The sequence below is a fragment of the Diadema antillarum genome, unplaced genomic scaffold (genome assembly GCF_040938485.1).
Source record: "Diadema antillarum isolate AM-2024a unplaced genomic scaffold, OU_Dant_1.0 seq00000326_RagTag, whole genome shotgun sequence".
Classification (NCBI taxonomy): domain Eukaryota; kingdom Metazoa; phylum Echinodermata; class Echinoidea; order Diadematoida; family Diadematidae; genus Diadema; species Diadema antillarum.
This window is the reverse complement of record NW_027271344.1, coordinates 697,338-720,690: the sequence shown is the minus strand read 5'-3', so window position 1 is coordinate 720,690 and position 23,353 is coordinate 697,338. Positions and strand designations below refer to the sequence as shown.

Genomic DNA, 23,353 nt, shown 5'->3' with positions numbered 1-23,353 from the left:
CAGTCAGCAGGGCTGCCTATAGCTGAATGCTTCACGGGTAATTACCAAAAGTCTGTGGAAAAGACATGGCTGCCTTTATGATGAGGTGCAGATGCAGGCAGAATCATAGTTTGGAAGCACCAGTGGGCTGTTGGTTTGTTTCCAGGCAATACGTTATGTTTGGTAGTTGCACCTTGTTTTTGGAGCAAGAAAGGTCAAGACAGCCCTTCCCCCTTCTTCCCCCCCCCCCCTCTCATTTTCACTGAGGGTATCATCACTTTCAATAATGGCACTACAAATGCTGCCCTCACACTATTGACTGTCAAAGCAATCACCAAACCAGACCTGATCTCAAGGACATCACTTCCCCTTTGGAATTGGCATTTTGGTGTATGCAAAAGTCTGATAACTTGCTTTGTGCAGATTTAACAAACAGGATTTCTATGTATTTGACAAAGGAAGTCACCTGTTTCATCAATATCTATATTTATCTCAGTTACTGGTATCTGCCATAAATTTCATTCAAGTTCTACACATTACAGTGATGGGCAGACCTCAAGCCAGGTGATAAAGATTGATTTTGTTCTTTTGAGTGTAAAGCAGGGTGTGAAGAGTCATTCACTGTGTGATCACTACCAGTAATTTTCCACAGCACAGTCAAGATCCAACCACACAAGTGACATAATTCAAAAAGGGAAAATACAATCATTGATGTACACAGACTGCATGAAAGGAGAAACAATACACAGATTCAAATTCATGAAATTCTTCCGTCGTGATGTGTTTATTGCAACTGATTGTGCAGATTTAACAAACAGGATTTCTATGTATTTGACAAAGGAAGTCACCTGTTTCATCAATATCTATATTTATCTCAGTTACTGGTATCTGCCATAAATTTCATTCAAGTTCTACACATTACAGTGATGGGCAGACCTCAAGCCAGGTGATAAAGATTGATTTTGTTCTTTTGAGTGTAAAGCAGGGTGTGAAGAGTCATTCACTGTGTGATCACTACCAGTAATTTTCCACAGCACAGTCAAGAATCCAACCACACAAGTGACATAATTCAAAATGGGCGTACATACTCGAGCAGGATTCGAACCTACGACCTCCTGATCACCGGACAGGCGTCATCTCCACTAGACCACCGAGCTTTCGCCGGACAGCAAGTGTTGGTTCTAATCCTTATAGCATGCAGCGGGTTCTGCTTTGTTATTCAAATTCATGAAATTCTTCCGTCGTGATGTGTTTATTGCAACTGATTGACAAATTGCCCTACATCGACGTAAATAAGCACTGAATTGATCAGTGTTTTAGTAGAGTAGTAGCCACGATAAAAAATCATGGGCGTACATACTCGAGCAGGATTCGAACCTACGACCTCCTGTCAATCAGTTGCAATAAACACATCACGACGGAAGAATTTCATGAATTTGAATAACAAAGCAGAACCCGCTGCATGCTATAAGGATTAGAACCAACACTTGCTGTCGGGCGAAAGCTCAGTGGTCTAGTGGAGATGACGCCTGTCCGGTGATCAGGAGGTCGTAGGTTCGAATCCTGCTCGAGTATGTACGCCCATGATTTTTTATCATGGCTACTACTAAAACACTGATCAATTCAGTGCTTATTTACGTCGATGTAGGGCAATTTGTCAATCAGTTGCAATAAACACATCACGACGGAAGAATTTCATGAATTTGAATAACAAAGCAGTACCCGCTGCATGCTATAAGGATTAGAACCAACACTTGCTGTCGGGCGAAAGCTCGGTGGTCTAGTGGAGATGACGCCTGTCCGGTGATCAGGAGGTCGTAGGTTCGAATCCTGCTCAAGTATGTACGCCCATGATTTTTTATTGTGGCTACTACTAAAACACTGATCAATTCAGTGCTTATTTACGTCGATGTAGGGCAATTTGTCAATCAGTTGCAATACACAGATTACCTTCCTGTTACATTTTATTTACAAATAAATGAATGAATATTATATATGGTCACCCACCCAAAGACTTCTTGGCAAGACTTCTGTATTAATCAAACTTCTGTTTCTAAGACTTAGCTCACTCACCCTGTTTGCTGTTTGCCCTGAGCTTAGTGTAGACTTCTGCTGATACTCTAGACAGACACTGGACAACTGCCCCCTGAACTCTGAGGTCATCATCTTGGAGAAGGTGTACGAGGACACCTATGAGAGAGCAGCGCATGGAACCTGTGGAAGAACTGGATCTCTTCAGTCTTTTTATTTGCATACGTGAGCACTGCTAATGGCATATTTTTCTTTAAACATAACATTTCCTTCTCCAAATCAGTTTCACTTCCCCTAAGAATATCCCATTCATTTCCAAGAGAAAGTTTCTGCGATACTCTACAGCCTACATTACCAGACAAGTCACATGACTGCCGTGGTCAAATGAGTTAAGAGCTCTGCTGTCAGTACCATTGTAACACGCTGTGATTACGAACTTTCATTTACCAGAAAGAATCCAACTCTATCTATTCTTACAAAAAAACTAAATGATAATAATAATAAACATACAGAGCATATATTGGTCCTTTGAGTCAGCTTAACTTCAATAATATAGATCGATCATTTCAATCTGTGACATATGCCAAGACAGATTACAGTCTATGTTTGTGCCATGCTACACATTTGAAGATGTACAACACCCTATAATATCCTCTTTTTTTTCACCTGCCACACGAATTCAAGTCCTACTTTGCTAATACACAGAATGATGTAAGTAAGCCATGTCAATGAAATCAGGGAGGGGAGAATTACCCCATGGAGTCATGAGGTATTTTTGCAGCAGAGATATTATCTTGTTCTCATTAACTTAGCACCTCTGAATAGCACTGTGTATCGTATATTGGAGAAGGATTACACAGAACTGGTAAAATTTATCAAATCTGCACAAAGAAAAAAATTTACAAAAAATCACCAATGTGAGACAGATATAGGATCTTCAATCTTCTAAAAAGTGTTGCCAATTAAGAAATCAGATATATTTAGGACTGATGTGCTGTTTGAGAATTCTACAAATGTAACAATTAGGGAATGAACATGTATGGGCACCAACAAAAGATACTGTTCAAAACTAGAAGTTTTCACATGCATGAAACTTTCATGAATTTTGCAAGGAGCCACGATACAAGAAAGTGAAATGCACACAAACATGTTAGTCTACACAGTGCATTGAATGCCAGTGGTGAATTGTGAAAGTTTCAAGCCCCAAATGTTTCTGGTTTTACAGTAGTTTTTAGTCTACCTCATGAAATATCAAAATATCATAGTAAATATTGTAACAAAAAAAAAATGCAGCACCAACTAGATAATGTATCAGGACAATTACCCCCTGGCTAAATACTGGTTAATGATAGGGTTGGAGTAAAGATAAGGGCAAGGGAGAGGTTTAGGGATAGAATATGGGATAGGGTTCAGATTAGTTTCAGGATATGGTTCAGGATTAGGATTAGGGTTAGGGTCAGGGGAAGGGTCTAAGGGAACTGTCCAGGGGGTAATTGTCCAGCGAGTAATTGTCCAGGGCCATAAGATAAATGTGGTCTCTAGATCTCAACAGTGTAAATAAATTGACATCATACCTCTGTGCAGGACTGGTCCCTCCACCAGGAGAGGCAGTGCCAGGTCAGCCAGGAGCTGTGCCACACTAAGTCTGAGCTGTGAGCTTCTCTCTGTGTCACTACAGGACATCATGAGTTGTGTCCACTCCAACAAGACAGTTTGCTCTTCATCACTGCCAGCCTGTCATCCAAATAATCAATCAAAATCTGCACTAAACATTTGCTTACTTTTCTTCTCTTAAAGGGGACTTGAATAAACAAACTTCCCTTTGCATCAAATCATTTAAATATTGCACTGATTATATGCTACAATGATTTGCTTTAAAAGGGGAAGGAAAGTCATTTAAATCATTGATTAAAAATGGTACTTATCATCCTCTCTAAGCCGTTGAGGACGGACTGATTTTGCTACAACACGCATTTTCCATAGATCCCTCCCCGAGTATACTGGGGACTCGTCCTCAATGGGCTAATGTACAAATCAATTGAAGGAAGTGGTAATGACATTATCATCCCATGCAACTTTATACTTGAGCTTTCGTGCCTGACATGAGACTTTTCTGCAACATAGTCATGTGAAACCTAGGATTTTCTTAACATTATCACTGTACATGTGTAGGTCAAATATCAATACACCTGTTCAACTCTGCTCATTTTTATAACAGTTTTAACTTCATTCATTTCTACATCCACATTAAGGTGAACAAAGACAGGACTTTCCCTTGAATGCTTATCAATTTCTATTCTCAGAGTCTTATAATCTGTAAATGTTCAACATACATACATCATCCACTCAGTACTTGACTGAAGGTGGAAGTGTAAAAACCTTGCTGCAGAATGTATCCACTAGACATACAAACTTACCTGACCGCTGGCAGCTAGCACTGAAGGCAGGAATGCTCCAGTCAGGGATACAACAGCAGACACAATCTCTTCCCTTGAAACCAACAAAACATAGAAGCCATTAAAGGTAGGGAATCCCATTTGCATGCCTTAAATGAAGAGTTGTATAAATACAGTGGTATGTTGAAGAGAGTATCATTTTAGAAACTCCCATAAAGTATTGAAAGTGGAAGGTAACATTTAGTACACTTTTTTGACCGTTAGATTTTGAATTGAATTTTTTTCGGGGCTCACCGTAAATTCCAGTACATTACTAGGCTACCTTTGCAGACCCATGCATTGCATGTGTGTCCATCATGTATATTTTGTGAAGAAAGTTCATCAAAACTTACAAACATTTCTATATACATTCTTGCCACACACTCTATATGTTATTACATCAGCTCTTATACTTTTAGATTTGTGTTTATAGATAAAAAATACAGAAGACTGCAACAAAAAGGCTTAAGTGTGGCTGACACACAGAACTACTGAGTAGTTGAGTTTTGTGCATTATTCAAATTGTAGATAACTGTTGACTTCCATATTTCTCAGCAGTGGCCTAAACAAGTCCCCTGAGGTTCATATTTAATGTTTTGCTGCATTTTGGGAGGTCTGTAAAAGGTATCCCCTACCTTTAAATTGAGCTCTATGGGGTCTTCATGTACATCTTGGCTTTAGATAAATTTGACCTTGATTCAACCTTCTTGCTGTGCCCCTCAAAGGTAACAGATTACACTAAATTGTATATGTGCCTCTTAGATCCAGGCCCCCTCGATAGTCAAAGTTCTCTATCATTACAGGTATCTACATAAAACACATTTTACCTGTACAGCTGAATAGAGAGGGGAAGAAGAATTGATGTTTGACATTCAGTGTTCTGGCACTCTGCATTCACCATCCCATGATATGAATCCTGCTAAATATGATCATGCATATTGAAGACTAGAAATGTCGCTACGGCGACTGATGCCTCCGCCATAATGCATGACTCTCCCAATAGGTGTATAGTACAATGTCTTCACAATGTGTGATGACAGTTTCACATAACTGGCAAAATATCGAAATAACAGGTTTATCAGAAATATCTTGAATGTTCACTTTCCACGAACTGGGTTTGCTATAATTGTCTATTAAAGAGTGCAGGTACACATATTTGGGGAATTGGAAATTTTTACTTGACTTCTGACCGACCTTATTATAAGTTTATGCATTGAGTATAATTTTCAAAATATGAAGAAAGAGTGTAATTACCAGTACAAAATATATATATTTTTTTCATTTAAACCTAACCTTTGACCTTTGACCTTCTGGCTGGAAATTTCCAAGAGAATCTCCATTAAGTAATACATGTACATATATTAAATTTTAAAACTAATAATGCAATCATTGCATATACTAGTACAGGCGTATATGAGGGAAATAGTAACATTTTGAGAAGTTGACCTTGACCTTTGACCCCTGAATATTGACCCATGATCCCTAAATTCCCTAGATAATCCCTGCCAGTCAGTACATGCATGTACCAAGTTCAATGAAGATACATTGAACCATTTGTGAGAAAAGTGATAATGCAACATTTTCACCTAACCTTTGACCTTTTGACCTTTGACCTTATGACATGAAACTCTCTCTGGAGAATCTTTATGCAGTAGTACATGTCTACACTAAGTTTCAAGAAAATAACTGCAGGCATTGCATAGATATGGGGGAAATAGCAACATTTTTAGCATTTGACCTTGACCTTTTGACCTTTGACCTCTTGTCAATGTCACTAAAATCTACTCAACTAATTGTCCCATCATACATCATCCTTGGACCAAGTTTGGTGAAAGCTGCTTCATCCAGTTTTGAGTTATCACGTAAACAGATAAATTTTAGGATTTGACCTTGATCTTTGACCTTTGACCTCTGTCCGATTTCACTGAAAAACTAATCAAATAATTGTCCCATCATACATCATCCTCCAACAAAGTTTGGTGAAATTTGCTCCATACAGTCTTGAGTTATCGCGTAAACGGATAAATTTCATGATTTGACCTTGACCTTTGACCTTTGACCTTTAGCCAATTTCACCTAAAATCTAATCAAATCATTGCCCCATCATACTTCATACTTGGACCAAGTTTGGTAAAATTCCAGTAAATATTACTCAAGTTATCGCGTAAACGAAAGCGGACGGACGTACGGACGTACGTCCGTACGGACGGACAACCCGAAAACATAATGCCTCCGGCACCACTACGTGGCGGAGGCATAAAAAGTAATTTGAGGATTGAATCTTCTCTGACAGCCTAGGGTGACCCACATCTACAAACACAGTACAACTATGATGTCCAACTTGATCTGGAGAAAATGCTTACATTATCACCATTTTTGCTGTTTGGGGCATGGTTTTGGGACCTTGCTTCTTGACCGTGATGTGGAATACAAACAATTTACCTTGGACACCCCGCCCCCTCCCCACCCAACAAGAAACTCCCACTGTAAGTTCAATTAAGCCACTTCAATCATTGTCACAAACAAATCATATTCTTTATCTCTACAAAAATCTTGATACAGGAATATCCCCCCTAACTGGTTCAAGAAAATGAGATATGTTAAATTCAGAGTTGCTGCCCACAAGAACTCTACTCCTGGGCCTTGAACAACTACACCATTTGAACAAAGTTGTGTCCTATGCCCCTTAGAATGATGGCTTCAGACTTCATAGAAATATAATCGGACATTTCATGGGAGGATAAACCATGGTAATTTCAAACATTGGACCACATCAAAACTTATATGTCCTATCAGGTTACCACTGCCATTGTCATTAATAACTAGTGCCAAAGGTATTTCGTACCTCTACAAGTACCTAAATGTAACAAGACCTGGCTGTACTTTTTTTAGAACTGGAAAAGATCGTGTTTACTAGTTATAAGTTTGGGTTTTTGGAGCTTTTTCCTTGGAGCCCAAATAGGGAACACCTCTACCACTTCAGCAATTTTGTATCCTATGTTCATCATAATGATTTCTGATGAGCGTGGTTGAATTTTAAATGGAAGCATCTACACAGGCAATTTTATGGTTACATAATCAAATCATTTATTTCAAGGTTCCTAAAAAACACATAAGCTATTTTTCTGAAAATCAAACTGTTTAGTTTCGCATTTGATTTTGGTTGGACTTTCCACTGTTCTACCACATGCAACTTTCTCTTTTAGGTGAATTCCTCTTTAAACTGAAAGCTTGACATGGTCAAGGTACCTTGTGGCATGGTTCTGGGCAAGGTGTAGGCATAGACGAATACAGCTGACAGGTTTCATCAACGTGGGACCAGAGGATGAGGAGAAAGATGTGAATGGTTGATGGTGCATCATTGGGATGAGGGAGCATAGTGCTTGACATGTCTTCAGCACAAGATATGAGAGATAAAAACAACAGTTGCTCTGTATCAAACTAGGTGAAAAAAAGAGACAGTCATATATATAACAAAATTGAGAAATACTGTATAAAATCTTCATCATCGTCTTCCTTCTCTAACTTTCATACTTCATTTCCTCCTTCTCCTCACCACCGTCATGACCATTATTGTTAATCTCATCATTATCATTTATGAATAGTATACCTGGTATGAACTTTAGCATCTGTTGTCCACTATGGATTTAGCTCAAGTAAAGAATTCTTAGTGAATTATTAATGTGGCCATGCTGGCTACTGCAACAGAACTAGTACAATTACTGTCAGTCTAGTACAAAAAAAAAAAAAAAAAAAAATCATGACATGATAATGGATACATATCTGAGACCTAACTCACTTTGGACAGGCAATCAGGCTCATGTTCTTCCATCAACATATCCATGAGTCTGTGGTATAATAGCAAAGCATTTTGCACACCCCTGTGGTGATGTTGCAAGTGGCCAGGTCTTCCATTGCTATCTATACAGCTGGAGTGTTCCATTTCCTGAATGAGGTGGGTCAATGTGACAAGTTTGACTTCCAGGAAAGGTGAGCTGAGGAAAAATAAATAGGGGCTTCCACTAGCACTAGTACTGTGTGATGAGTTGGGAGCAGGAGGCAGCCCTGTAATTGCATCTTGTGGTTGCTTTTGTGGAGCTAGTGTGTTGTCTGGTGGACAACTTTGTGGTTGGTGCTGCTGCTGGCATGGACTCGTTATAGAGTGTGTAGCATCACCAGCTTTCCAAATGTCATCATAATCCTCTCGCTGTAGGGATGTTGCTGAAGCAAGGGTGGTGTGGACCATCAAACAAAGTGATGCAAATGTTGCTTGCCACAGGAGAAAACCAGGGTGGCTGCAAGACAGCTGAGAATGGAACTCTCCACCAAGAATCTCTGCTTTTATCAACTCCACCACTGCTCCAAGGAATGACCCAGGGCCGATGTCTCTCTCTAAGTACTGCTGAGATGCAGGCAAAAGCCTCTGCAGCCACTGACAGTCCAGGCAAGAGTCCTTGATGATGGCTGTGTAAGCTGCTCTAGTGACGAAGCAGGTATTCTGGCTGCAATATGGAGAAAAAGGCTGGCATGTTCAAATCACTATATAACAGAGATGATCAACATCATCACAATGATCACTGTATTTGGAATCACAGTTGTCTGACTAGGGTGTTAACCCGTTGAGGACTAGTCCAGAGTATACCCCAGCAGGGGTCTATGGGAAATGAGTATTGTAGCAAAATAAGCCCATCCTCAGTGGGTTAATGTTGACTCACTGAGTGAGCAAAATGAATTTAAATGTCATCTACTTGCATTGAGTGGTATTTTGTTTGTTGTTTTTTATCATTTTATGTACACGATTAAAAACACAACATGTCCACAGTAAGTTTCTGGGACTCCAGAGGATCAGATCTTTTAGTCTGAGAGCTGGCTGCTGGTCAATTTACCCCATCAAGCCCATAAGGTTTGACCCCTCAGAGTTGCTGGGGCCACCCTCCTCATTAAAAAAATGCCCGTCAGCCTGGTCCCTGAGGGCGGGTTCGGCCCCCAGGGACCCCCCGAAAAGGCCCTCCGGCGGGTGTAATTTACCCCATGGAGCCCATGGACCAAACTTGGCCTATATGAATGTCCTATGGGTGTACATAATCAAAATATAAAAACTGACAAAATATCTGGTCGGGAAAGGGGTTGCCAGACCGCTTGTTTGCAGGCATAAAACCTTGTTTTTGTTCAAGGAGTCTGCGCCAAGACTACACTGTCCCATAGGCCCTGTACTGTAGCGTCTCCCAACAGCCTGACGGACAGTGCCAGTTAGTGCATGTAGTAGTCTTGGCGCAGACTCCTTTACGCCCAACAAGGGTTTGTGCCTGCAAACTACCCATTATACCCTGGGACCCAGGGTAGTTTGCATGCATAAATTGACCACACACACACCCACCCCCCCCCCTCACACACACACATACACACACACACACACACACACACACGCACACACACACATACACACACAATTATGTTTACACATGACTCTATGTACAACTGTATATACCATAACACTAAACATGTTACAATTAATAGGTTTCTCATTAATGCAGCCATAATACCTTGCACATAATAAATGTCAAACCTATAAGATGTTCATACCTTTTGAATGTTTTACATGGATACTATCAATACACCTTTAAGGAACACTGAAGAAATTTGAAATTTGTGTGAAGTTGTATTAGGTTTTATTGGCCACACAGCCTACTCTTTCTGTATGATGTATTCACCTTATGAGACTCAAATAGAGCTTTTCAGAAAATGCTGAAAAACCTTTGTTGTGAGTAAACTTCAGTTTAAGACCAACCACAACAGCGCTAAAGGCCAGTTGTATAACACATTTAAGTAAACATTTTCATCAACTGTGCATTAAACATAACTCTAATAAAGTTTATGTCAACAAGTGGGATGTAGCTTGGATTACTTCTTTTTCTCCTGCTTGATATCCTCTTTTAGATACAAATAACAAGTCTCAATCCTAATATAAGATTCCTTTGAAAACCTCAAACTAATAACTTTTTGTGTTTTTGGCTGATAAAAACCACCCTTTGATGTATAAAATTGGCAAGGATTACAGCATCCATGCCAACATTTCCTTTATTTGACTCTAATAAATTCCAAATCAGAATAAACTGCATAACATAAGGAAGGAGCTTAATGGTTTTGGAAATGATATTGATCAATTTTCATACTCAGTAGTGCATGTCACCTCATAGTTTTGGGCAAATATCTGCATATCTATAATACTAATGAACATGTAATTACGGTGTTCTATATACATGTATTTCTTCCTTGGAACCTCAAATAACAAGCTTCACAATAGAATGCTAACTTTCTGTAATGGAAATAAACAGGCCAAGAGCATTTGTGTTCTCTTCATCTCTTCAGCGCTTTTTTTTTTTGGTCATCTTCTTATTTCTGGAGATATATTTTATTTATAATAGTTCGCAGCCCCACACAAATGGTGTCACATACTGCAAACACTGCCTATGACCGTGACCAGTACACACCAAGTTGAAACATAATAGCTCTCTTTTTATATAGCATATAGGCTGAAAGTATTAACTTGGTCTTGTGGTCTCTTTATATCAGCAGTTTTGTCAACTCCTTATTTCTGGAGATACACTGTACTTCATCTTCAGTTCCCCAGCCCCACACAAACAAAACTCAACCTACGGTGTCACACACTGCAAAGAGCGCATCATAGTATATGATTGCCGTTAACCCGGGACATATACACACAACGTGAAACATAAAATTACCAGCTAAATGAAATGTTAGCTTAATTTCTTTTCTTTAACAATAGCATGCACGTTGAGAGCATTTACATGTTGTGTTTTCTTTTATATTAGAATTTTTGTCAACTCCTCATTGAGATACTTTGTCTACCCCCCTCCCCCCCCCCCAAAAAAAAAAGATAATACTTCCAGGGTGTCACATACCATATACAGTTACAATGCAGGTCCTAGTTCATATTTATGATTTAGTTGCCATTCAAAACCATGGCAATTACACATCAAACCATGCATCACACTCTATGGAAGACTAAAGCTTACATAAATTACGTATAATGTAGGCCTATGATAAGCATTGCACATGTTTCAGTTGCAGTCTTATGATTCCTGAACTGACCAGTATTTGGCATGAATTTATTTCATATAATATAAAACATAATTTCACATTTTAGTCTATCATACAGTATAATGCATGATTTGAGAAACTGAAGTCTACTCACAACAAAGGGTTTATTTCAGCATTTTCCAAATATATATATATGTATATATATATATTTGTCTTATATGGTGGATACATAATAAAGGGTAAGCAGGTTGTGTGGCCAGTAAAACAGAATACAATTTCACACAAATTTCAAAATCTCTTCAGTGTTCCTGCTTGAAGGTTCACTGATAGTATCAATGTAAAACATTCAAAAGTTATGAACATAATAATTATAGGTATGTGCAAGGTATCATAGCTGTATGGAGAAACCACTGGTCATGTTTTGTGTTACGGTATTCTTAGTATACATAGAGTCATGCGTGAATGTGTGTGTGTGTGTGTGTGTGTGTGTGTGTGCATGTGTGTGTGGGTGTGTGTGTGTGTGTGTGTGTGTGCGTGTGTGTGTGGGTGTGTGTGTGGGTGTGGGTGTGTGTGTGGTCAATTTATGCATGCAAACTACCCTGGGTCCCAGGGTATAACGGGTAGTTTGCAGGCACAAACCCTTGTTGGGCGTAAAGGAGTCTGCGCCAAGACTACTACATGCACTAACTGGCACTGTCCGTCAGCCTGTTGGGAGACACTACAGTACAGGGCCTATGGGACAGTGTAGTCTTGGCGCAGACTCCTTGACCAAAAACAAGGTTTTATGCCTGCAAACAAGCGGTCTGGCAACCCCTTTCCCGACCAGATATTTTGTCAGTTTTTATATTTTGATTATGTACACCCATAGGACATTCATATAGGCCAAGTTTGGTCCATGGGCTCCATGGGGTAAATTACACCCGCCGGAGGGCCTTTTCGGGGGGTCCCTGGGGACCAAACCCGCCCTCAGGGACCAGGCTGACGGGCATTTTTTTAATGAGGAGGGTGGCCCCAGCAACTCTCAGGGGTCAAACCTTATGGGCTTGATGGGGTAAATTGACCAGCAGCCAGCTCTCAGACTATTTGTAGTCAGATCTAGTTTCTTAAAGATATATCTGGTACGTGGACAATAGCTTATTGCAAAACAGTATAACAATTCAACACTTATATTCTTTACCAGCTGAGGACAAGTCCTGAGTATGCTCGGGCAGGTGTCTATGGGAAATGTGTATTGTAGCAAAATCAGTCTGTCCTCGACGGGTCAAGGATAGGAAATCACATTCAAAAGCATGCAATCATCTCTCCCTAGACACATAGTATGTAGAAGAGGATAACTTGAATATCACTGGCAATCAAAGTAGACAGAAAAAAACAAACAAACAAGCATCAAAGACAGACTGCTGTGTCTACATGATCAGATACAACAGCGCAAAAGGCAAATAGAGTGAGCCGAGTATTGAAATACTGCAGCTTTTTGACATACTGCAGGCAAGTCAGATTGTACATCATCACAATACCACAAACGCTCGAAGAAACTGCAATTAGGACTATGGACCATGGAAGAATATATCAGTCCTTCAAATCTACAATGTATTATGTTTTCTTGGAGTCTATATTACACTTACCTTGATGCAAGCCAGATGAGCTGTTGAATTCTAGGTAGCACAGTTCTTACGATGTCCTCGGCAATGTCACTGGGAATGATAGCATCACTGCTGTGCCTTGCCAGCAGGCCGTGGATCTGTGTTTGTTTGAAATGATCATTGTCAAAAAAGGGAGAAATTAAACTTTAGCTGAATGTAGTTCCTGTATTGATAAATTACAAATTAGCATGTTGATATCTACATGGTTTTGGCATATTTTGGTACTGTATTGATGGTGGGTAACAAGCTGAATACTTTTGCCTACTCTCCCTCCCCCCCCCAAAAAAAAAAGAGAAGAAAACAAACAAACAAACACATGTAAATCAATGGTATGTACACAAATTACATAGTGAACTATACCATATATGTCATCACAGTTCAGCACATTTTTCTCCATCAACACTCTATTTTCAACATTGACATCATTGCAATGTTATGTTTGCTCACACGATGCTATGTTGACCAATCAACGAACAGAATTTCATTAATGAGGGATATACAGTATGTCAAAAAAAAAATTACAATCGGATTTTCGCATTGATAACACCCAATATGATTAAACCATCTAAATGCTACTTCAGTGTCTTAAAATATTACATCTCAGCTCTATTATGCAGAAACTCCATTCAATTTGTTAAGCGGTCACAGAGAAATGTGGATTGTTGTAAAGCATGTCATGAGTCTGATTCTTCCAAGTTTAGCAATTGGATGCTCCTGGAACTGCATATTAATGTGTGAACACAATAGACAGAACTTGGAGGGAAGAAATTCCTGACATGCTCTACAAAATTCCTCATTTCTCTTTGACCACTGAAGCAAATCGGATTGGGTTTTCTGTAAGATGTGGGCAATGAGTTATAGATTCATACCCTGAAATTGTATATGGACTGACTCACTATTTTCAAAGATATCGTTGAGGAGGGTACCGTTGTAATCTTTTTTTTTGACATACGGTATAATAATATGATATGGACTGACCTTGAGGGAGATATGACATATATTGCCTGAACTAGAATTGTATTGCCCGAGTCTTCTACTCGGGCAATACAATTCTAGTGAGGGCAATTAATGTCATATCCCCCGAAAGAAGCTAGTCCATATCATTATTATTACCCATTCCGGGTATCATGAGGAGTAAAAGAAATTATTATAATGTAAACTTTTTACAACTTCCCAATAACAATTTATACTTGGCGCCAACTCTAGCCCTACACCAATGTGCTGCCTCCATACCATGCACACACATACGCACAGCTCAGGCAAGCAGCACGTGTTACAGCCAGTGCGCACAGTCACACACATGCTCACACATAGAAGGCAGCTGCTGCAATCACCTTCTATTTTTTATGTGTTAACATTTTGGAATTTGCCTTTTGTCGCGAAACTCTCATCAAGAGCAAATTTTCATCACTGGATGCTCAAGTGCCCGGACGGTATGTTCCCCTGATTTTTAACATGTGAATTCCATAGGCATTTGTAAAAGAGGGGAATATCATATATACCCTTTGTATATCTTATATATCTTTTCCCTGCAGCCACTTAAAACGAGGGGAATACAACTTTGTAGAACCACAGCTCAGATACAAAATATCCCCTTCCTTAACATTATCTTGTTGTATTCCTCCTATTCTAACATTGTATCATTGCTTGCCTGCATTAAGACACCATGGATGGCATTCTGAGACAGTTGTTCCTTTGCTGATCCTGGAAGCATGTCCAGCAAGCGGTTGAGTGTGGGCACAAGTTGATCCAGCGGCACCAGCGGAACCAGGGCGGTGGCAGCAATGCTACGAGTCTTATACACCGCACTACTCCCAGCACTGATGTGAGAAGAGAATGACAGAGTATTGGTTGTGTTTCTAGAATAAAACATGGCAAATAATGTCTATGTCTGCTTCCAATAATAACTAATTAAGCATGATATACAAATTGAACAAAACTAACTTTTTTTCTTGTCTGTGAATCTGTAAAGTAAAACTTGTATGGTAAACCACTGAACAATTTGATCTTCATGAAAAGTTGTCTTGAGCTTAACCTGTTGAGGATGAATCCCGAGGATACTCAAGCAGGTGTCAATGGGAAATGCGTGCTATAGCATAATCAGTCTGTCCTCAACAGGTTATGGTAACTTGCACACCAATCTGCCCGAGGACTGTCAAAATAAAAACTCTGAACTGTATAACACACACATGAGCACTGGAGGAAACTTGCAGGCTTCATTAAAAAGACAGAGAGAGTTAGCAAGATGGTCTCACCGAATGATGTATGGCAGAAATGGAGCCATGCTCATATTAGCGTCGTTACTATCATTAGATGAAGGGTAGAGCTTGGAGAGCAGCAACAGACATGGGAACAGACTTGGGTGCAGGACTGTGACATCTTGCCTGCAGAAATCAAACAAAATTTGCATTTGAAGCAAAAAAGAATTTAGAACAATGATCAATCACATTTTCATTTTACTATTCATTCATTGATTCATTCATTGATTCATTCATTCATTCATTCATTCATTCATTCATTCATTCATTCATTCATTCATTCATTCATTCATTCATTCATTCATTCATTCATTCATTCATTCATTCATTCATTCATTCATTCATTCATTCATTCATTCATTCATTCATTCATTCATTCATTCATTCATTCAGTCATTCATTCATTCATTCATTCATTCATTCATTCATTCATTCATTCATTTGCAACAGTTGGACATAATACCAGGACGAGATTAAGACGCTCTCATAGAGGACAAGAGATATTAAAGTGGATATGAAACTGAATATAATCATGCTCATTTCAATGGCAGCCATTTATCCCAAAGTTATATGCATGCATGAAAAGATTTCAGAGAAATCTCAAAGTCACTGTGTCATTATAGGCTCTCTTTGTTATTGTTAATATAAAAAGATGGCAATATACAACTACATATTGTATATTATTCAAAATAAGAAGTGGGTTTCTTGTTTGTTTGTTTGTTTGTTTGTTTTTTTCTGCAGGAGCTTGTGTACAAGCTTCACTATAGAGGTACAATTGACTCCTGTTATAACGAAGTCCTCAGGACCAGCACTTCTCTTTCGCTATATCGAAATTTCATTATAACTGAACTAATAAACAATAAAAAAACATAGAGCCGATAATGTTGCAGCCTGAATTTTTACTTTGTTGTAACCAGAATTTTGTTATAACCGTGTTCATTATAACAGGAGTGCACTGTACCTGCACTACACGAGCCTACTCATTTTCATGACATTTCACAACTCCTCTAAAGTGTAGGTTACCCTCTGAAGTACAGTTGATTAAATGTGGACATTGGAAAATGTTAATTTTGAGTTGAATAATGAGCAGAAGACTATTTGACCAGAATGATACATAAGGGGGGGGGGAATGTTGCTTACCTGTCTTCTGTAATGATTGTGTTTATACCATTTGCTAACTAATGCTTGTCTCCAAAGGCAAACTGAAAGGGGTCGGCATTATTCCCCCGTCATTTAGGCATGGGTTGGGGGGGGGGGGGGTTAGGGGACTACTTCACTGGGTTTGCATCCTAGTTTTTACATGATAGTGAACTGGAAACTTTTATGGTTACAAGACATGACTCTCTCACACAAGGGACTCCCATTTTTAAGCCTTATTTGAGAAACTGAGTGTTATTTCTTCTTTATACTGCAGGGGACAGTATGTTTCAACACAACATTGCTCAGCTAGCATCACTGGAGCTTGAACCCAAGCCATTAATCACATGGCAGGCATACTGCCAACTTCACCTTACCATCTCACCACCCTGGAAAGTTGAGACAATTAACTGACCTGGACTCCTTCTCCACCCGTTCTGCCTGCCTGAACTGGTCCAGCAGAAAACCATGCAGAGATGGGAACCGAGTGAAGAACTCTGTACCTGTCATGCTGTTTGAAGAAAATTGAAGAGGCAAGCATCTCATAATGGTAGCCAATGGGGTAATGACCACAATGGTTTCTATGATTTTAGAAGCATCATTGGCAATCGTGATGTAGCTAATGATATGGTGAATTACTTGATAACTATTTTCTTTCACTACACTGTTTATATAAGGAACATGTTACTTGCATTCTTTACAGCAAAAATTAGAAATGTCGCTACAGCGACTGGTTATACCCCCGCCAAACAACATTTCATAAACTTTGGTCAAAAAACTGAGGAAGTAGTTAAATTCGCAAGATCTTTCCTCGATCTTCTGCCATTAATATGCCGTTACCATGGCAACGTACTTTCGGGTACTGTCGAAAAATGCGTCTTGCACATCTACAACCAAAGGCACACATCTGTACCAAATTTCATGGAAATTGGGCAAAAACTGAGGAAGTAGTTTGCAACACAAAATTTTCCATCATTTTGGCTCATAATACAGTGTATGTGAGCTGTTACCATGGCAACATACTTTTTGTAACTGTCAAGAAATGTGTCATGCTGACCTATATCCTAAGACAAACATTCAATATGAATTCCATGAGAATTGGAAGAACACTGATGAAGCAGTTTTGCCATGAAGCATTTTGCCCTATATTTTACCAATAACATGCCGTTACCATGGCAACGCACTTTTTGCCACTGCGGAAATATGTGTCTTGCACATTAACATATTCAGATGAACATCTGTACCTAATTTCATAAAAATTGATCAAAAACTGTGGGAGGAGTTTGCGACGCAAGATTTGTACCCATTTTTGCCCATAATATGCCGTTACCATGGCAACATACTTTTGGGTACTGTCAAAAAATACGTCTTGCACATCTACAACCCAAGGCACACATCTGTGCCAAGTTTTATGGGAATCGGTTGAAAACTGAGGAAGTAGTTCGCGATGCAAGATTTGCAACGGACCGACCGCCCAACCGCCCGACCGACCGCCCGACCGCCCGACCGACCGCCCGACCGCCCGACCGACCGCCCGACCGACCGTCCGCTGATTCCTATATACCCCCTTCAAACTCCGTTTGGCGGGGGTATAAAAAGTTATAACAGGTAATTTGTCTAATAAAAATTGATAGAATTTTAAATTTGAAGACTTGTTTATCTTTTTATCATAGTGTAAAACAACAACAAACTATGAAATGTTGAAAAAAAGAATCATATTCACCAGTTTTTCCTGGCCAGCTCATCTCTAGCCCGTTTGACACCAAATATCCTGGATATAAGAGCACTGAAAAGCATTGTTGCAGAGTTCCTGACCTGGATAAAAACAACAACAACAACAACAGAGGAAAAGCTCAAAATCAATTTCAAACTACAAAGACAGAAATGTAGTCAGATAGATGTAAATAAAAGGTAGGAAAATATAGGTATATGCAGGAAAGTATTGATTCCACAATAAACAAAACTTAATATATGGGGAAAAAAGAGTTCACATTCCCCTTTGACAAGCATTACCTCTTGCCATTTTGCAAACATCTTGCAAAAAAAAAATATATATGCAACTAATAATCTAATAATTTGTGGCTTGCAGATCAATGAAGACAACCTTGATATTCTCCATGCTTCCCTGAAATAACAACTACCATCAAGCTAAACATTCGATGCTGGAAGGGCAATTCATTCAAATGTTAAAGGAGGCACAAAGCAATTCAATATACACGAGGCAGAAAGGACGACCACACTCACAGCCCAGAGCTTGGCGGCGAATCCCAAGATGGCGACTTTCATCCCATCAGCCACGTAGGGGAGCACTTCCTGTCCCAATCGGGTGTCTCTGAACAAGGCTCGGAGGATGTTGAGGGCATGGACCTAGACTCAGATGAGAGCACAAAAGCACATTGACAATATGGGTATTTCAAAGCCTTAATCAAGACTCACATTTTTTTTTTCCGCCGCACATTCAACTGCTAACTCTCTTGGCGGAGTCTGCGCCTTTCAATGTTTTCTAGAACACATATATGGGACTGTTCAAATGCTGTGATTCACCACCATCTTGATAGAGATAGATGAAATCAAAATGAATTCAAAGACTCAATACAAGTGTGGAGTCACACTAAGCAAAAGATCAAACAAAAATACTTGACTGGATAAAAGATTTGGCCTCAGAATACATTGTAGATTTTGACTAGATTACAATAGTATATTCCCTTTTGTCTGAATGAAAAGCATGTGTTTCTAATTGCACAGATCTCATCCATTCGTTCATTTTGGAAGTGAAGTAAAAAGAGGTCAAGAGGGCAAGTAATTCTATCAGGAGCCCAATGTGAATGTGACCCAGGGTTTGTTATCATTAACAGCAGAGAAAGTTAACTGGACTTTTTTTTGTTACAGCCCCACACCTTATGGCCATGCTGTTTGGTGCAAAGGTAAAGGAGTATAAATAAGCATGAAGACTCTTTTAACTGACTCCTTTTCTCTACACATCTAGTGTCTCTCTCTCTCTACTAGACCTACATCACACAGATTGTTCCAAAGTAAACAGTTTCAGTGGTGATGAGGCTTTATTTTAAAGGGAAGAAGGTGCTAAGCTTTTCTCCAGCTAATATCCTTTATATATAGAAGATATATTGTTCAGTGTGCATTTATCAAAGTACCAACAGGTATGTGATTTCAAGTGCGGTAAACTCTGACTTGGCAATGAAAATCATACATCGTAGACATTATAAAAAAAATCTGCTACACAAAAAAACAACATTCTGTGGAATACATGCAATACAATGAATACAGGCAGAGCACAACATATGCCACATTTAGTAATCATTTTGTCAAGAAAGGCTTACAAAGCAAAACAAAAAAGAGAAAGACCTGGCATTGGGACAAATTACAACTTGTACAAACACAATTAAAGAAGTACAAAATTACCCAAGTACAGAACTGCACATCAAACAGGATAAACTCGGTCCTACAGAAGATAGTGACACCCCTGCCAAAATAGTGCCCTGCCTTGATATGTACTTGAGGATTCTTTAGAGAAAGATGTCCACAACAGAGAGAAAAGCAAAATAAAGAAAAGAATTTTACTTGTATGCTCAAATGATTGTCACTTCTTATGAAGCCTACCCTTGCTGTGTCATCCTGTTGCTGTGATGGCTCTGCTAGGGAGAGAAGCTGCTTCATTGACTGGTTGAAGCAGGGCTTTCCCAGCTCCTTGGGCTCTGGTCCTACAAGGGCCTTGAAGAAACACAAGAAACACACAGTGGGGATTAACCAATTAACCTGTTGAGGATGGGTCCCAAGTATACTCGGGCAGGTGTCTATGGGAAATGCGTGTTATAGCAAATCAGCCTGTCTTAAATGGGTTAACTATCAAAATGCCATTTGGACAGTTTATCACTTGACCCTTCATTAAGGATACACACCAACACCTTCATATTGCAATATCAAATATACACATCTTTCAGTCTGACTTGATTTTGGCTAGCATTTTCTCATATTTCATTCAATTGTCTATCATCAACATTTGAGAGGAAATTGTTGCTTCAAAATTAAGGCGTCATTTTTTTTGAAATAGTTGAAACAACAATTGGCAATATATAGTGGTGGAGGCATTAGGCAAACAGTGGTGAGTAATAACACTTCTCTGTATTCATCAGAAATGACAACAAATGTGTATCAGTCCATTTACCTGAATAGCAAAGGGAATTCCAGCACTCCTACGAGTTGCACACAACATGGATTGGTTGCTGGTGATCTCTTGCAACAGTCCAGACAACCAGTACCACAGTAGTTGATGGAGACAGCCTTCCTCACTGGTTGGGGGGGGGGGGGGGGGAGGAAATGAGATACATGATATACTAGCATCAATATTTCCATTTATTCAAACTACTGTAAGGGCTTGCCTTTTACCTGTGGACACCACACTTCTCACCCTAATAACTACTGAAGAAATTAACATTACTTTTTAACTACAACATAACATGCACAGTGAAGTACACAATGTAAAGATTAGGATTAAAGACAGACAAGAGGGGGGGGGGATGCAAACATTAGGGATGTTGTAATTCCAATCCAATACACGAGATAAAGAGCCAGGCAAGTTATTTAAGAAATATCTTTTTAATCATTTCCATTACACACGACAATGGCATTCAGAAGTTGCAGCCGGATTTCATCATTACAAGTAACATGGCACAGCAGCAGGGCAGTAACTGTTTTGTTTTGTTTTTTACATTCTTTCACAAACAATCTTTCCATTAGACTGAAAACGCAACTATTTTGTTGCAATCGGACTCAATCAGTAAAAGGGTGTTGCAAGTCGCTACCTCCAAAGCCTTGTGGTGAGTTTGATGAAGCCAGCGTACGCAAGTTCAAATGCTCCGCTGTGCTTAGACTCTTTCAGCAGTTTCATGAAGAATGCACCAATAGATTCCATCTGTGACAGAATACAAGGGGAAAACTGATGAAATATTGCCACCATTCAGTCAGCAAATCCCAATCAAGAGTTTTACATGAATACTCAATGCACTCATTTTGTTCAGAAATTTCACTATTGTTGGATAAATTTGTTAAATTTCTTTCTACAGGGCCTAATCCTTTCTATCTTTCTTCTGTGATTCTGCACACATTAATCTTGTAAACTAAAAAGCTTCACTACATCTGGAAGTACCAGTATAAAAGTTGGTGACCATACAAAGGTTATGGAGTTTCTCACAGAGTTGAGGTTTAAGAGGGTCTTTTTCAATTTAAGCTAGCCAAACTTGGCATAATTACAAATTAGATTAACATGACAAGATTATTGGTAATGGACAGACTTCTTATGTGAGACTAAACAGGCATAGCAAGTTTTATCAGCTGCATTGCCGACATATACATGAAATAAAGAACAACATTTATCGAAGACATTTTGAATTTCAGTGAATCCCAGATTCTAAGATCAGCTCACTGACAATAACTAAACTCGTTCTCTCAGCCTGTGTTTGTCTACTCTAGCAGCAACTGGCATCATACCTATGCAGTACCATAAAAAGGATACAATTTGGGGTGAATTCCACAAGGACCATACCTGACTGTTGGAGATGATGCCTTCAGAGGAGCCCTCGGCGCCAGTCTCCGGTGTAAGCGGCGCCCTCAGGGACAGCTCTCCAAGGAGTAGTGACACCTCCTTCATACTCCGCCAGCAGCACACCAGGATCATCTGTGGCGTCACGTGGAACGTCTCCAGCTGCAAGGTGCTCGTCAGTGCGGCAGCTGTCACTAATGTGGGTGGCTGTCTTTCGTGTTGGTTGTTCTCTACACCTGCATTCATTGAGGGTGAATAATTTTCAAAGAAGTCCCGAATATGCCATGTATATTTTTAGTCGCTTTCAAGCAATTTTGATATATGACATGACAAAATAATCATTATCCCCTACAAACAAAAACTGGAGAAGCATCTCTCTTTTCCGTAAAAATTATATGTCACAACCCATATCCCAAATTGTATGCTCATAACTGTAGTCAAATTATGAATATTGGCAGGGAAATATAACATTATCATGTGCTTTCCCACAGAAACAGATAAGAGAGAGAAACTCATCAAAATCAAATTTACATAAATCATCCTCTCAAAGCTGCGATTTCACAAGTGGCAACTACAATGTAAGTATCCACTTTCTACAGTGCATGCAGGCATTTTAAACTAATTTTTGTATGACATCAGTCATGATATTGTGCTGCAATGGGCCAAGCAGCTCTCAAAGTTACATAAATGACACTGCTAACATAAATTTTGCATCAAAATGCTTGGTAGTCAGAGAAAACACTCAATGAATTATAACCTGGCTTCTCTTCCGACGGTATAAAGCCCTCAGGTGATGAGTTGCATACCACAGTTGCTGCAACGTCTGCAACACGCAAGGCTAGTCTGATAATCTTTCCAATGGTTTCTCGCCAAGACTCCACTGCCCGTAGACATCTGAAAACCAATATGGATAAGTCATTTTCTTTCCTCTCAAAAAAATATATCCAACCATTGTCAGACATACTCACTTTTTTACCTAATAATGAACAAATTTAAGCAGGCTTTTGTTGATGTTATTGTTGAACTAATATCACTGTCTCAGCGGGACCTTGTTTAAAATCTTGCTCTGGTACTCAAGAAATAAGAACTTTGTAGTACAACTGCCCTAGCTGCTGTATCAAATCATCTGGCTTTGCCTCCTGCAGATATATATATATATATATATATTTTTTTTTTTTTGGACTGTGTTGCTAAATGACAACACATACCAGAATCTGAAAAATTGGTTTCCAAAATTTCTGTTCAAAAGAG

At 39.3% G+C, this 23,353-nt stretch overlaps 1 protein-coding gene across 1 annotated transcript in view; it reads right to left on the bottom strand.

Moving 5' to 3' along the window:
* LOC139730676 (tRNA (32-2'-O)-methyltransferase regulator THADA-like) overlaps positions 1–23,353 on the bottom strand; it is a 52,975-nt gene that overhangs the window by 4,534 nt on the left and 25,088 nt on the right. The window contains exons 19-34 of the mRNA XM_071641533.1: positions 22,860–22,996; positions 22,106–22,338; positions 21,366–21,475; positions 20,729–20,852; positions 20,164–20,274; positions 18,790–18,912; positions 18,269–18,360; positions 16,961–17,056; positions 15,406–15,534; positions 14,802–14,970; positions 13,133–13,248; positions 8,245–8,947; positions 7,695–7,837; positions 4,428–4,500; positions 3,585–3,744; positions 2,053–2,193 (exon numbers count right to left, since the gene is read on the bottom strand). Coding sequence (XP_071497634.1) covers positions 2,053–2,193; positions 3,585–3,744; positions 4,428–4,500; positions 7,695–7,837; positions 8,245–8,947; positions 13,133–13,248; positions 14,802–14,970; positions 15,406–15,534; positions 16,961–17,056; positions 18,269–18,360; positions 18,790–18,912; positions 20,164–20,274; positions 20,729–20,852; positions 21,366–21,475; positions 22,106–22,338; positions 22,860–22,996 — 2,660 coding nt within the window. The remainder of the gene's footprint in view (positions 1–2,052; positions 2,194–3,584; positions 3,745–4,427; positions 4,501–7,694; positions 7,838–8,244; positions 8,948–13,132; positions 13,249–14,801; positions 14,971–15,405; positions 15,535–16,960; positions 17,057–18,268; positions 18,361–18,789; positions 18,913–20,163; positions 20,275–20,728; positions 20,853–21,365; positions 21,476–22,105; positions 22,339–22,859; positions 22,997–23,353) is intronic.